We start from the raw sequence: 16,478 nt of genomic DNA on the forward strand, positions 1-16,478 counted from the left end.
GAGGAGAGAACCCCTGATATGATTGTAAAGCACTTTGGGTGTACATATGAAAGCGCTATATAAATGCCTCATTCATTCATTCATTTTGTACTGTACTTGAACGGCTAGTATCAGTACAGCATATAGTGCGGTTTTGTTGTCAAGTCACAAGTCTTTGAATGACATACACCTCAAGAGTTCAGTAACACCTCATTGCAGTACACGAGATCCAGGGGGCGGAGATGGGTAGGTTTAGGTATATGTAAGGTGGGAGGAGTTGGATCTGGATCCAACTCCTCCCCCTGGATTTCGTGTTCTCCAGTGAGGACCATCTCCAAGAGTTTGGTAAACTTACCAAAGAGGATTTTTATCAGTATTTCCATCATTTCTGCAGGTCCTTAGAGGAGAGCATGGAGAAAAATGGTCTAATTTAAGGTACTTTATCCGAGGTAGTCCGAGCTGCGAGGATGGAATCTGTGTTTGTGTAGAGTACGTTATGGGAGTAACACTTCTGTTAGCCAATTAACTATGCAGAAGATCTTGTTAAACCATAAACACCTTGTCAGACTGCTAAGCACTGTGACTATCTTTGGCAGTTGTGCGTATGCCATCTGAATGATAAAAACATTGGAAGAGCAATATGTATTTGTTCTGGCTCTGATGCCAATGATGAGGGATGTGTACAGGGGGTGGCCCTGTGCCTGGAGCCACTGCTCTCAGCTGAGGTGCCCTCCTTGGCCAGACGATTCACCCCTCCCTCCATCTCCCCACCCTTTTTTGGTCCTCTCAATCATTACAGGACTTAAAAATACCATCAGATTGCATTCTTCCACTTACTTTGGATTTAATTCAAACAGGTAATGTATACAGTCAATGAGAATTGAATTCAGTACACTGTTCAGAATTTGATTCAGTACAAATAATGTACTTTTAGGGGTGCAACAGTATCCTTACATCTTTGTACCTTATTTACTCTAACAAAGTTCATTGTAGTACCTTATACATATTACTAATATGCCCATTTTAGGGATAGATAAGGTACAAAGTTGTCCCTTTAAAAGTGTAATCTGTATATTGACATTTTCAATTCAGTGATTCATTATCTGCTGCAGGTTTATCATGGTGAAACTAAAACATGCATGGCCTCTTGTGCTCTGCATCTATCCATATGGGTTGTTTAGGTTGAATATGGTCATGTGAACATAAAAGTTAAAGCATATTATTTCACTGCAGTGCAGGTGTTCACAAATAATATTGTACTATTATTTCTACCCAAGTACCTAAATAATTTTAAACAAAGTCAATGGTGAAGGGTGCAATTTGTGCGGTAAATTATTCTACTCACAAAGTCAACCTTAATGTGACTCTGCATGTAAAGCTAAGGTATGAGGGTTTAATTTTATTTTTATATCAATGTGGTGACAGTTTATCCCCAAGTACGTGCTTTGTATAAAAGGATAATTTTGGAAAAATAGCAGGAATTGTAATGGGAAACATAATACGGCAAGCAAAACATGTTTTTTTTTTTTTTGTATTTTATTGATTCTTCTCTACTGTTTTTTTTTCTCAATCCACAATTTCATATTAGTCACTACTATGTTAGATCAGCTTCCTCTGCCACCAACAGCAGTCGGCTACTAAAAAAAGGATCAAACCCAGACCTTCTCTCCACCTCTCCTATTTCACTGGATGATATTTATGAATTCACACACTTCTGGTGGAACAACAAACAAAAGTGCATGTTGAACTTCGTGAATTTTTGAGCAGCACATCACTGTTTGGGAATACTTTTATGCTTATTTCACAGTGTCAGTATATCTCACAAAATATTATTTTTTAAGACATTAATGCACATGGTCACACACACATAAACACACAAAACAAAACTATTGCCCTGATCCCTATACACAGTTAGGCCATCCTAAAAGAGCCACAACATCGCTGGCTGCGCAGGGGGCGATGGAGAGCAGGTTTGACGGTTTGATCTCTTGTTAGAAACACAACATCTCTATTTTTATCTGTACAACATTCAAGAGACACATTTTGTTCATGTTTTTTGTTTGTTTCCTTAGTTTTTTCTTCCATAAAACAAAAAAGAACAATGATAATAATAATAATTATGAAGAGCTTGATTTCTTCTCATCGGCATCAAAGTAACATGCACCATAGAAATTTAAGTAACTTCTTGAAAGGCCTCGGAGCTAGATAGTACGTAAGCTTTCAGTGGTGCATACGCTAATGGGAAAGGAGGAAAGCAGGAGATGCAACAGCACGCATGAATGACAGAATGGCACTCATTGAAATGGAAATGACCCCCACATCTGACATCTCAACAAAACAGAGGATCAGATATGTAGAAGAACAGAACACAGTTTACCAAAGAATACAAAGTGAAACAGTAGGGGCTAAGTGCTTTTGGTGAGCTTACAAAATACTTGAGGAAGTGCTCAGGACAGAAGGCACAGTGGCTTGACTGTTATCTCAAAGGAAAACCACATCAGGGGCTACCGAACGCATAAGATACTCTACACACAAAACAAGGACACAATAATGACGTTTTAAGGCCAGCCTCTGTCAATCACTGGACAAAAGTACCTCCTACTTAGTGTCTAATGATAACAATGAGAGATGACCTGATTTTACAGAGTTGGATGAGGAAAGTAGAGCATCGTTTGTATGATGTGCTAATTCCACATCAAACATGCAACACAATTACATGAAATCAAATTTGGCAAGCAGATCAGTCACACTGACAATGCTGATAGTGGGACATGTCTTGGACATGATCTCACCATCAACTTATAAATATATTTTCAATTGCTGAAGTTTCAAGATCATCAGGCAAGCTTTTACAATGATTGTGTTTCCGAACGATTGATTTGTTGATTGGTGAATATATAAACACATTGTTTAAGGGGATATGAATTAAATCTGCAGCATTATGGGAAAAAAATGGTTTGGGGTAAAAGAACAAAAGTTTGATCTGCATTTAAAAGCAAAACTAAAGCGAGTTTGGGGGGGAAATCTTTGCACAGTGCTCTAAAGACATTCTGAAGCAGTCTTATTTCATAATTATTATAATACTTATTACTATTCTCCATATCCTTTTCCATTAACACTTCTTAAAAAGAAAACAACATATTTTTTTCCTCTTTTTGATCTCTTATGTTTACAAAAGCTACATATGTTCTACTGGGATGTCTGAATTTGTTAGTGTTTGTTTTTTTTCTTTTCATTTTTGATATTAAAAAAAAAAAAAAGTCTACTCACGGCTAAAAAAAACGGCATACTGAATGTTTTAGTAGAGACCCACTTTCCACCCTTTGCTGGATGGTTTGAATCAGAGACATTACAGGAATATGAAGGATATATTGCTGAGTCTCCATTTACTAGATTGATATCCATTTCAAACCCTGAAATTTGAACTTTCCATAGTAACGGTGGTCTGGATTTAATCCAGATATCCTGGTGGTATCTGTAATGTAAACACTTCCATAGGGCCCTTGTCAAACGGCCAGCTGTTCCCACATGTGGTGCTCTGGGTTCATTCATGGTTTCATTCACAGCAGACATAGTCACACAAACTGCCACCATATTGTCACAGAACTCTATGCTCTAGCACAACTACGCATATATACTGTATATATTCAATGTAACTATATTCCTGTGTTGCTGAATCTGCTAAAAACCTTTTACATCAACAGGCACTGAGAGAAATAGCATATAGAAGAGGCAGAATCTCTGTTTCATATAATATCTGAAGAATACCCGTCGGAGCAGACTGGCAGTGTGGATATCTGGTAATATAATCTTTACTCTGTCCTGTTCTGTTAGAGGTGATTCACAAGTACCATTCAGTTATCACAGCATTCTGTTCAGAGTCTGGCAGGTGCATGGTAAGAAGTGTGCTCACTCCTTTGATTTACTGAAGACGTGCTGTCAGATTAAGTTCATGTGGAAGTAGCATGTCCGTTCAGTATTCGGTTAGCATCTCTCTCAGCATTAATACTGTATATTGTAGTGATTAAGAAGTGTTTCTTTTTTTTTTTTTGCTTTTTCAGCTCCACAGATTGACATTCCAAGTCCTTGTTGAGATGAGAGCAAGATTCACAGGAGCAAGGAAATTGTAAATGAAATGCAACTTGGCAATTGCGTTCACTGACAAGAAGACAGGAACAAGAGAACAGTGTTCAAGAAGGCCCCGAGTCAGGCAGGCTTAGACTAGCATACAATACTGGATATCTCTGTGTGATTGAGAGTCTTTGTGTGTGTAGAGGTAATTGATCACTAACCAAGAGGGTATAATAAGGGGAATGGTTGATTTAATTACTTTTGTGGGTTTTCTGTTAACATATTACATAATGTCCAGTATGTTAGCATAGTGACTGGTCTGCCCTTGGTTTGAAGGATACGAGGGACCCTGGACAACTATTTCCCAAATATTTCTCCCCTGCCCCTATCTTTTCTCCAGGGCTCTCTTTAGATGTTATTTCCCCAAGACACTTTCCTCCTCCTTGGGTAGATACTCAGCCGTGAGGTCTGATGAAACAGACTGAGCCCTTCTGCCATTTGCTTCCAGCTCATTCTCCTCCTCGTCAATCTCCTCATCTGCCTCTTCTAGGTCCTCTCTCATTTTACGTTTCTTCTCTGTGGCACCAAATCTTCCCGCAGGTCCAGGGGCAAGTTCAAAGCTGTCCTCTGTTTCCTTGTTATCTGGGCTGACTCCATTCTCAGCTCTTGACTTGGATGAGACCCAGTCCTCAGGAGATGCTAGTCCATCCTCTACACCAAGGAACTTCCACAGAGCCAGGGGATCACGGTCTGGCCCGGCCAAAGTTAGTCCTGGAGAATGATTGGTGGAACTGAAAGGGACGCCTCTCTTGCGACGAGACTTGCTGGTGTGATTAACCTGAAGGTGCATGGCCATCAGCTCAACAGAAGAGGTTCGGAAGGGACAGAACACACATTGATTAAGGATATCATTCCCTCCTTTAGAGCCACCTGATGGTTCACCTCCAGAACTACTCACTCCCACTTCATCTTGTAAAGGGCGACGGGAGAGGTCCAGTGGTTCGAAGCCTCCTTCCTGGGACGTTGTGCCGCCCTGATAGCCATTTACTGACATCATGCGGCTTGTAGTAAGGGGTTTCCGTCGAGACACTTTTGGCATTTTCGGAGGTGGTACCTCCCCAATCCAATTTGTTTCTAGACCACCGGGGAAGAGTGTACCCATCATCCCTGACAGACTGCGATAGTGACTCTCCAGGTCTCCCTCTCTTTGATAAATGGATGCAGAAGAGCCCTCCTTCTGCTCTGATGGGCCTTCACCCCATGACTGACTGTGCCTTAAAGAAGGCTCCCTCCCAAAAGACGACTGGGATGTGGAGGGTAGTCTGCGCTTTTTTGCCCCTTCACGGGGAGATCCAGTCAGAGAGGGAAGGCTAGGTGATGGGGAGGTTGGGGAGGTTGCCATAGCGTTCCTTTGCTCACGGTGATGACGTTGAAGGTGGTATTTGAGAGAGCCAGACTGGGTGCCAGCATAATCACAGTGGGGGCATTTGTATGGTCTCTCACCTAAAACAAGGAATAAATTACTCTTGTTAAGTAGACTGAAAACTAAAATGTTGTTTTAAGAACAGAAATTTTGCTAAGAAAAACAATGCTTGATTAGGGAGGCCATAGCAGTTAGGTAATAAATTGCCTGTGTGAAACAACTATATGCAGTTACACACAGTAACAGATAGATGGCAGTGCTTCTCATCATATGTAACATCAGGTGAATTCCCCAGTGCATTAGTTAAATTAGGACATTTCATCTCTCATCAACCATGTGAACACTGCATTTTTCTTCTTTTTAATATTTCATTCTTTCTTTTTTTTTTTTTTTTTGGTAATTACATTTAGTGAGGAACCCGATAGACAGCAAATAGTTTCAATTAAACTAAATCAGGGAAGTTACAAATGTCAAGTGTTACAAGCTCCAAGTGTCATCCTTACAATGTACCAATCTAAAAACCAAGATTATGTAGCTTTTGATTATCATTGATATATAGTAGGACCACTATATAAATAATATTACTGTAGATTCATATTTAATCTAATATTTTAAGTCATAATTTTTGTTTTATAGGTTTAACAAAAGTCAAAGCCCCCTGGAACACGTTTAAGTAACCCCCTGGGGTATTCCCCTAGGAGTCACATATCTAGTAAACATGATGGCCTTACCTGTGTGTACACGAAGGTGCACTTTAAGGTGATGGGAAGACCGGAAGGCTTTACCACAGTAGGGACAATCCTTCATCCCTGTTCCCCGAACACGCTCCCTTGGAGATGAAGTGGAAGAGGATGATTCCCTCACACCGTTCTGACCTTGAGATAAGATAATGTATAATGAATAAATTAAAACTGTTTCGAAATATAAACTGAGTCTAAACTGTTTCTGAAAATGAAATATTGTCATGATAAAGACAGCTGTTTTTGATTATGCTGGCTGATCCTTACCAGAGAGATGTGATATGACAGAATGGAAGCTCCCAGCTGACACGACTCCTGATGGGAGTTGCTTTCTCTCCTGCCTAACTTCATTGTCACTTGTTCTTTGCCCTCCTTCTACTCCGCCTGTTGCTTGAGCTCCACTGACTCTGTTTATAATGTCCTCTTCCCTGGACATGCCCCCTCGGGCACTTTGGCCTTTCTGTGGTTTCTGGACATGGACACGGGCGTGAGCAACCACCTGCTGAAGGCTTCTGAACATCTTGCCGCAATCTGGACACTCCCACGGTGAACTAGATCCCTCCAGTTCCTCTCTAGAACCCAACCCACCCAGGTAGGCCCTCATCTGCTTGGCTTCCCCAGCGACCGTGCCTCGTGAGGAAGGAAACTGATGGTGTGAATGGGATCTCTGCTGCTGTTGCTGTTGGTTGTGCTGCGCTGCCACCAGACTGCGAGCAACCAGCTGCCACATGGCTGCCTGGTCTGTTCCGTCTGCTGACTCACTTCCCCGCCCTCCTCCTCCGTTACCCATTTCTGCAACCTGTGCCACTGCCTGAAGGCGCTCCATGCAACTTCCATTGCTGTTGTCTTTGGGTAATCCCAGATAGCCCAATATAGAGGATTTGCTTGAGCCTGCACTGGCATCTGACCTCTCTGTGCGATTTCCTGAAGCACCACCACTGGCCATACTTCGAGCAAGGAGCAAGTTAGAATACAGAGCCCCCAGCACTTGTGTGCTTGCAGGACCTTTGGATTGATCAGTTCCAGCTTGACCCAGATTGCTCAATCCAGCCTTGAGGCCTAGCTTGTTAAGATGCACCTTCATATGGTTCTTGAGAAACCAGGGTTCCTTAAAGCCACGGCCACAGACCTGGCACTTATGATCCAATGAGTCCTTGTGCTTCCGCATGTGCCCCTTCAAAAACCAGGACTGAGTAAAACGCTGTCCGCATGTCTCACATCGGAAAGCTGGAACAACAGACATTTGTGGGGGAGGAGTTTCTATTGGTGCTGTTATAGGGTGAGAAGGGAAAACCGTTTCAGTGGGAGGATCTTCAGGTGGGTGGGTCTCCTGCAGATGGGCAGCCAGTCTTTCCTCCTGGCTGGCTGAGAAGGGACACATTGTACATTTGTAGGGGTTGTGGAGGATCCGCACATGACGTGCCAGCTCTGAAGCTGTTCGGAACTTACCCTTACAAGCGTGACACCGGAAGGCAGGAGCAGCTGTGGAGGGGGCATTGTCATCCAAGTGGGCCTGGCCAAGTGGAGAGAAGGAGGTTGAGATGGGTGCTTCCTCTGTTAAAGGTGGAGTCAGGGCTGAGGTTCCTTCAAAGAGGAACTGAGGGCTGCTAGCAGTTTGAAGAGGTTCCTCTGGAACCATGTCTTCATTCATACTTTTTTGTGATGACCCAGATAATGAATTCTGGATTACACTGTCGCTTACGTGATTCTGCTGCAGTTTGACATGTGTGGTTTGGTAGGGAGCTGAAGCCCGACGCTCCCTGTCCAAACTGTGTGCTCGAGCATGCAGAGACAAAATACTCTGGAAGCGGAACCTCTTTCCACACACATGGCAGGGGAACCTCAGGCCAGGCCCAGAGCTGGTCCCTCCAGGAACAGCCATGCCCTCATTGTTGAAAAGCTGAAGATCCAACTCATCATTGTAGGTGGTACTTTGACCAGAGGAGATTGCCTGCTCCAGAGCTCCAAAACCAGGGAAAGGTGCTAATGGTGTGGCTGGTAGGCTGCTCTCTAATGAGGGACTGCCGAGTTCCAATTCACCAGGAAACAGTGCCACAGCTGGGGTGGGTGATGGGGGCGTTGATAACTCCTCATCCTCCTCCTCATCTTGGAAGCAGGCTTCAGGAAGGGGGCAGGGTGAGACCGGGACATAGAGTTCAGTTTGAGGGCTAGAAGGTGTAGATAGAGGACTCTGGGGTAGGAATTGGGGACTGTGGTCCAGGGATGGCATGGAGGGTGGAGACAGTGGAGGCTCACAGGAAAGTGCCAGCATACACTCTGGTGGGGAATCCATACTCTGAGTGAGAAAGGATGGACAATAGCAATTAGACAGACAGACAGACGATAGATAGATAGATAGATAGATAGATAGATAGATAGATAGATAGATAGATAGATAGATAGATAGATAGATAGATAACTTACTGTAAATGTGTCTATGCCATGCTTCACTTCCTTGAATTAAAGAGGGCGTTTTCCGATGGTGGCAATTTGCCTGACCACCTCCAACAGTCCCCTGTCAAGTACAACACAGAATAAAAAATGAGCTGATACACATTTGTTCCTGTGTACGGGTCTAAGGGCAGAGCGGGACATGGCCTGTCCCAAACAGGATGGGCGCGAGATGTTTGGACTTCCCCACACACCCTTCCTGCACATACACTTATAGTAGCTGCTTAAATCAAAACAAAAAATACATACACACACCTTAAAATACAGACACATAGATTCAACCTCTCCAGTCCCTATGCTACTCATACAAACAAACACACACACACACACACACACACACACACACACACACTGCACTGACCAAAGTGAACAATCGTATAAAGGCACACATGCATGCATTGCAAAAGTCTGGAGTGGACAGGCCCAGACACAATAAAAAAATTTTTTTTTAAAACAACACCTGCTTCTTTCATAAATTAGAGAAAATGAATTTCATTGATGATTACAGCATGACAATCTGCTAAACATCTGCGAGGACGTCTGTATGCCTGGATATGTATCACTATGCTTGCGTTCGTGTGGGTGTTTTTTTTTCAGTATTTACCTCTGTTAACAGACTGAACTGTATGTCTGTGTCTGAGTTTGGATTTATGTACACAATCAAGTGATTGTTTGTGCATTAATGTGTGTCTGTGTGTGAGTGTGAAAGTGTGTGTATCTGTGACACAAAACTTGGACGAAACTGTGGCTTACAGAACCAGTTGACATTTTAGCTCAGCCGTGACTCACAAGGATATCACACTATATCAATCATACTGCCCCCTCTTTCTTTCTTTCTTTCTTTCTTTCTTTCTTTCTTTCTTTCTTTCTTTCTTTCTTTCTTTCTTTCTTTCTTTCTTTCTTTCTTTCTTTCTTTCTTTCTTTCTCCCACCATTATTGTGCTTCTTTTTCCTTTCTTCTATCTTTTCACTTCCATAGATTTTGATTCCACCCCTTGCACTTTTTTTCTCTCTTTACCCTCATTCCCTCCTCCCTCTATTCTTCACTGATTTTCTTTCTTTCTATCATTCTCTCTCTCTCTGTGTCTCTCTGCAGCGGTGCCAGTTGGCACTGTGCCAGGGAATGCTGATATCAGCTGGTAGATTTGGGCCTGCCAACATGGCGAAGAGAAAAGAGAGGAGAGAGACAGACAGGCAAGAAATAGAAGAATTGGGGGGGGGGGGGGGTGTTAGTGAAGAAAAAACATAAATGAAGAACACAAATACGTTTTGAATGAGCATATTTGATGAGTAAATCTGTCGAGAAAGGGGACAGAGTGTTCTGCTCTGCAATGGAGGATCTTGCGGTCTGTTTGGTCTGCTGGCATTATTATCATATGAATATCGTCATGGCAATTCACTGTTCCGCCTTGACAGACACGTTCGTGTCTGACCAACCCTGCCACGCCAATAAAGCTTCTCTAAATTTGGATAGATGGAGAGAGTGATAAGGTGCTAGACAGAGGGGGGAGGGGAGAGAAGGCAGGAGAGCGATAAAGCAGCATGTGCAAATAATGCATGCACACACACACACACACACACACACACTCAATATGGCACCTAGTCACTAGATGATTCATGCATGCTAAACACCTTTGTCTGAATGGCCACATGCTACACTCCCTGTACAAGCACACACAAATGCACACACATTTTGTTCCTTCTTGGGGCACATGTAGTCAAATATATGCTTTATAACTACCTGCTTTGTATGCAATGGAATGAATATCTTATAAACACAAATTAGAAGAGAAATAGACCATAGTCATGTAAAATAACTGCATGTAATGTAGCTGCAATTAAAATAGTTAGTAGCAAATGCATCCTGTAAAAAAAATGACTGATGTCGAAAAAATACAACAATTTGTTTATCTGCAGGATTTTGATTGAGGTCAACTGATTCTTCCATTATCTAAGTATCGCTACTTGGTTTTACTGAACGTTTGCTACATAAGTACCAATACAAATATGGTCGCATTTCCAAGAATGATGACACGTTTACATAACACATTCTGAAAAACATTTTATAAAACCTCTATGCCTGAACAAGCACTTTGATAAAAAACCTATTTTTCTCACTGTGGTTCGTATTCCGTAGCCTTGAACACCTGAAATAACGTCTCCTGCTTTTAGTGTGAGGACACACTGGGCCTCCAACAGTGTAGCCATGTAATGCATCTAAAGGCTAAGAAGAGATCATTCATACTTCTGAAAGACTTTAGACTTGTGGCCTTGAAAATATAACATGAATGGCTTTATCGCAGCCTGTTCTTTGATATGTGACCAGAGAGAGAGAGAGAGAGAAATTGTGAGACTAAGAGTGAGAACTGATTGCTCAGCATGTGATGAACGTGTGTGTGTGTGTGTGTGTGTGTGTGTGTGTGTGTGTGTGTGTGTGTGTGTGTGTGTGTGTGTGTGTGTGTGTGTGTGTGTGTGTGTGTGTGCGCGCGCGCGCAAACTTAGAGATACAAGAAAGGTAAAGTGCAGTTCATGCCTCAGAGTGGGGTTTCTAAGGTCAGTGTGTATATGATTTTGGATTGTTGCAGTCATTCAACAAATCCCTACAGACGAAATTCATTTCCTGTTTCTAACCTTGGGCTGAACTTTATCTCTCTCAGTGACGCGGCCACTCCACACAGCGTCATTTTTCTTTAAGTGACTTCAGCATACAAAATGATCTTTCCCTTCAACTTCCAACATTCTGCTAAGTCATCCACAACCTTCACCTGTTCTCCTTGTCTCATTATATTGTGTTTCTCTTTAAAAGACTTGCAGAGAGCTTGAAGGTTCCGTTCAAAGATGCTAAAGAGAGGATAAGTAAGTTAAAAACATCACAATTTTGACCATTATACCCTTCGCTGAGCACGAGACATGGATATAAGACTTGAAATTACTTTACAGTAAGGTGCTTCAGAAAACAAATCATCAATTAATTCTTCCCTACGCTCAAATCTGAAGGCTACACCAAACTCTGCAGTTCAACTGGTCAAGTTCAATTTCAAGTTCAAGTTTGGTGAAAATTTAATAGACGTCTAAACCATAGCCCAAGAATAGACTAGTCATCAATTAGATAACAAATAAATTAAATGAGTGAAGAAATGAAACCAAACCCCTTGTAATTACAGTTTACTTTGCTTACATGATCATATATCTTGCAAATTATTTTGGCAAAAACAACATGTAACCAAATTCAAGGTTATTTTGGCTAGAAGTGGGTTACTCATAGCCAGACTATATTGGGTCTATAGTTAACCTAGATGGTGAAATGACGGCTATTGCTTGCTGGGTTGTTAATGAACTAGTTAAAAATATATGTATGACATTATATTTGTAGTGTAAACACTAATGCACCTGGACAACAGTGATTAAAACATTAGAAAACCCAAAAATATTTGCATTAGATTGCCAGAATGACAAGAACATGTCTGGCATCATCTATAGGCAAGGACACAGATAATTCAGTTTGGAGAAATGCGTCTGCTAAATAAATCTACAACATATTGGTACTTTTTTTAGATTACATCTAAAATGTAGCCTAGGCCTATATTTGGGAGTAACAGTGTGCCAACTTCTTTTAGATTGTTTGCATTTTGTATACAATAAATAAGAGCCTGATGTATATGTGATGATGTCACGTAATCAATGGCAATCTATCAGATCACCTGAGACGGATGATAATAACAGGTGTAAATCGGTCAGTACACACATCAGCAGTATAAGCTTTGATTCAGGTGTAATCATCCCTTGGGTGATCTAAAGAATGAATAATTTTCAATCAGAATCAGCTTGCTTCTGTTTTAGAATGAACAGCCAACCTCTAACCTCCACCAATGAAATGAGCTGTAAGGTGTCCGCTGTGTGCAACAAGTGCACAAAGGCAGTGTGCTGAGGTATAAAGTCTACCTTCAGGCATTTAAGCACAGAGAGGAACTCAAATAGAGCAGACAACGCTGGTCTATTTGACGGAATGAGCCCTTCTGAATTTGTAGTATATTACTACTCTATATAAAATGCACCTTTTAGCGGTTGATAAGGTACAAAGTTGTCCTTACTGGCCCAGTGTCAAGCTGATGTACCTCAGTCTAAAGGTACAATTGTGCATATTTTTTTCTTTCTGACATTGTAATATGACTAAATCAACCTAATTACATTTTGTTAAGTGAAAGCACTTTTTAATGGACAGATCAGGTCAAATTAGCTCTTTACCGCAACTGGATGTTTTTCTTCTTTAACATGACAGCTTGAGTAAATCCATGTCCCAAGTTCAAAGTATGGATGTTTTAACCAATTATATCAAGTTTGTGCATTGCGATGCCATTTGCCAAGCCAAAAATCTGTTGATTAATTATCAATTATCAAAGTCACTGCAACAGCTCGTCCAGATCTGCGGTTTGTGCAGGTCATCAAGATGAGCTGGAGCAGATCTGGTTGTAAAAGTTGTTTACAGGGCCCTTCACTTCTACCCGCCCCAGTTCAGCCACATTTCTGTGCTGCTCTGCCCTCTTATCCGTCAAACTGTCACGTCAGTTCAGGGGGGCTGGTCTCATTCCGTCACCCCTCATGCGAGCACGTACAGGGCAGAGATTATAATAGCCTTTATGCCAGTGCCCCACATCTGTGACAGAATTAAATAATTTGAAAGAATGGTGCCTTTGAAATGTTCGTCTTTTCATTAAGCTATATAGAAAGTTTCTTTGAGGGATGTATTTGCAGGACATCAGATGACCCGTCCGTGGAGAGGAATGTACTCGCGTGATGTGCGTCAGTAACGCGCATCCATTTTCAGTCGCCTTCCTCCTCTCTCGCGGCCATCTCAATTAAAAAGCCACATTAATGAAATAAATAAATGCTCACAAACAAATGCGCACACGACACGTCCTCTCGCGAACACTGACATTCGCGCATGATTAATCCTGAGCATAAAATCGCGATTTACAGAAGCAACAGCATCGTTTTCCCAAACTGAGGCAGAAATGTAGCTTTTTAGGACGTGATGTTGTGCACTCCATTTTCTTCCTGATTTTCTTTCAACAAAAGATAAAGGGAGGGGAAAGGACAAGCGATCAGGGTGCAGCTGAAAAGTGCCATCATGGGGTTTCATCTTGAAATCCGCTGACAATCTCGCCGCTATCGTGACAAAACACGATCGAGGGACATGTGAAACTTTACGTTTTTAGGGCCGTTAGTAAAACTAGCACCTTCGACTGCAGCTGCAGGTTTTGCGCTACAGTTTAAATAGCGATTACGAGCGCGCATCTGTGAGGTAACGTTAGGACATGCAGAGCGTGCAATTCTCCAACGAGTTATTGTATTAACATGCACGTAAAATGTCTCAAAGTTAGAAAGCACTAACTATTGATGTAGGCTACAAAAACAGTTTCTCCCTCGGAGAGTCCGACCGATATATAGAGTCATGAATCCTACGCGACTGTTTTACGTGGAAACTAGAGCAGAAGGAACAAACTAAAGCTTCTCATAAAGTAGCCTACAAAACTTAAGGAGTTGCTACATTTTGCAGTAGCGGAGAGCTGCTTTTCTCAATGAGAAAAGTTAAACATATAGCCTGCATCTTAGTTTAGGGCACTTTTCCCTCACTTGAGAAAGGCTTTGAAAATATTGAAGGGCCTTAAAAACGAAAGTTGCATTTTCATGCTCGGGTCTCGCATCTCTTTCAGGACACGCGCGCGCGCGCGCTCACATACACACACACCGGCAACATACACGGCACGAGACAAAAGTGAGGAAGTGTGTATGTGCCAGAACACACATGATGTGTCCTAACAGAGGCACACGAGACGCCAATCAATTATGTCCTATTGTATATGTGGAAGAAACCCGAGATGTAAACGCGACGACTATTCCGTATCAATGGATTTTCATTACCCGGATCAGCCCCCCAAAAAAGTCGTCGTCGGATATTTGTTGTTTGTGAAGGCGACAACATTCGCTCTCTATACGTCTAAAACTGTATACAAACAAACACATTCATACCCTCGACCAATGTGTATCAGTAAAACCGTTCAAAAAAAAGCAGATTAGGTCAATTATTTGAAATGAATCAGATATTTTGTGATGAAAGTAAGGCTGAATGTACTTACGGGAGAGGCGGCGAGGAGATTAATGACAACACACGTCATGATTACGTTTCACTTGAATTAAATACATTACGAGTTAGGGAAAAAAAATGGAAATCGGGGGTAGTTGTATACAAGCATACGCCGATACCCCCCTCCCTTCTGCCCTTTCTATCTTCTCCTCCTCCCTCTTTCCTCACACGTCTCTCTCCCTCTCTCTCTTCTCAAAGATCCATTTATTGTGCAGTCGTGAGTGAGTGAATGAGAGAGAGGCGGAGGCTGTAGGTTGCAAATGTAATTATAATCTCGCAGGCACCATTTTAAAACGATCTATAGATTTGTGGGATAGACTGACACACCGCGCGCTTACAAATCACGTTCAAGTTTCTCGCGTCTGCTTGTAGTGCTCAGATTTACGCGCAAACGTATTTTAGAAAGTATTAAGAATATGAACGTTTCATCCCAAAATTGTTGTCCATCAGAAAGTGCTTCTGTAGTTGATTTGGCAGACAGTTGTGATTGTGTCGCGCGCTGGAAGAGAAACTCGGGCTCCACGTGGGAGCAGCGCAGGTGCGCGCGCGCGCGGGTCACCATCTACTATTCCACTTCTACTGACTGTTAACGTAAAACAATACAATACCCAGACACACACATACACATATATATAGCCTATACATATATATATGTGTGTGTATGTGTGTGTCAGTGCTGATTTACATCAATGTAGCCTCTATTGACCTGATATAAACAAACAAATAACCACCTACTGTTATTTTCAAGGCATTTAAAACCTTTGTAGCCTATATCAGATTCACCCCCATTTTTCCTTTGTAATAAATAAATACACAGCCTACATAAATAAATAGGTTACAAATGCATTTGGAGCATTTTCTGTTAAACAAGAAATAACAACAACAATAATTTTAATAATACATCTCTCTCTCTCTATATATATATAATGTCAATGTCTGTTTATTATTTTGACCTGCGATAAACAAACAAATAACTGTCTAGCCTACTGTTATTTTTGTTTTAGGCCTATTTTAGGCCTCAGAAGAAAGAAAACCTTTGTATGTGAGATTCAGTATCATTTCTGCTATTGGATGCCTGCAGGTGTTTTCGTCTGGATCGGAGGCTGTGTTTTGTGAAGTTTGTACAGTGAGGATGGTTTTGGAGAGGGGACTTGTTATTAACTCACGAACACCTCCGACTGTCAGCTCATGCGAGTGTATCGGTGTCTCGTCAGTAAGCGAGTGAACGTGTGTTTTTGTGTATTGTGTATTGTGTCTGATACAGTCATATCATCACCCGCCCCCAACGCTTTGATTGTCTTGTACGCCGCAGCTCAAATGCACCAATTAATATGCAGAGAGTGAGTGAGACGGAGACAAAAAAAAAAAAAAAAAATAGAAAGGAAGAAAAAAACATGCTGGGGGGGGGGGGGGGGGGGGATGGCATGGAGAACAGGAAGGAGTGAAAGAAGGGCAATGAAATGACAGATGAAGAGGAAAAGAGAGACACATGAGGTGGTCTGAGGGGGAGATGAAATCTGATAGATTTTAGAGAGAAGAAAGGAAGAAAGAGGGATGGAAGAAGAGAGCAGGGGACCGATGGAGAATCAATACGTACATATTTAGTCAGAGATAGAGGGATCGATTGGGTGAGGATAGAGAGAGAGGGAGAGAGAGAGAATGTGAGTAGA

General features: G+C 41.9%; 1 protein-coding gene across 1 annotated transcript; it reads right to left on the reverse strand.

Annotated features, from left to right (window-relative positions):
* Positions 1-1,496: 1,496 nt before the first annotated feature.
* znf219 (zinc finger protein 219) lies at positions 1,497-15,108 on the reverse strand. Its single transcript, XM_056247075.1, has 5 exons — positions 14,801-15,108; positions 8,638-8,728; positions 6,481-8,509; positions 6,205-6,348; positions 1,497-5,553 (listed from the first exon to the last, which is right to left on the reverse strand). The coding sequence occupies exons 3-5, from the start codon at positions 8,504-8,506 to the stop codon at positions 4,466-4,468; spliced, it is 3,258 nt and encodes a 1,085-aa protein (XP_056103050.1). The 5' UTR covers positions 8,507-8,509; positions 8,638-8,728; positions 14,801-15,108; the 3' UTR covers positions 1,497-4,465.
* Between the last annotated feature and the right edge of the window lie 1,370 nt (positions 15,109-16,478).

The sequence above is a fragment of the Rhinichthys klamathensis genome, unplaced genomic scaffold (genome assembly GCF_029890125.1).
Source record: "Rhinichthys klamathensis goyatoka isolate OS25496 unplaced genomic scaffold, OSU_Roscu_1.1 h1tg000042l_1, whole genome shotgun sequence".
NCBI classification, from domain to species: domain Eukaryota; kingdom Metazoa; phylum Chordata; class Actinopteri; order Cypriniformes; family Leuciscidae; genus Rhinichthys; species Rhinichthys klamathensis.

What these genes read in the sequence shown, in the direction of transcription:
- znf219 (XM_056247075.1), bottom strand. Translation starts at nt 8,506, where the DNA reads ATGGATTCCCCACCAGAGTGTATGCTGGCACTTTCCTGTGAGCCTCCA. An exon ending in TGTCATATCACATCTCTCTG is followed by an intron (nt 6,349 to 6,480) that starts GTAAGGATCAGC and finishes TCTTATCTCAAG; the next exon opens with GTCAGAACGGTGTGAGGGAA. An exon ending in GCACCTTCGTGTACACACAG is followed by an intron (nt 5,554 to 6,204) that starts GTAAGGCCATCA and finishes TCCTTGTTTTAG; the next exon opens with GTGAGAGACCATACAAATGC.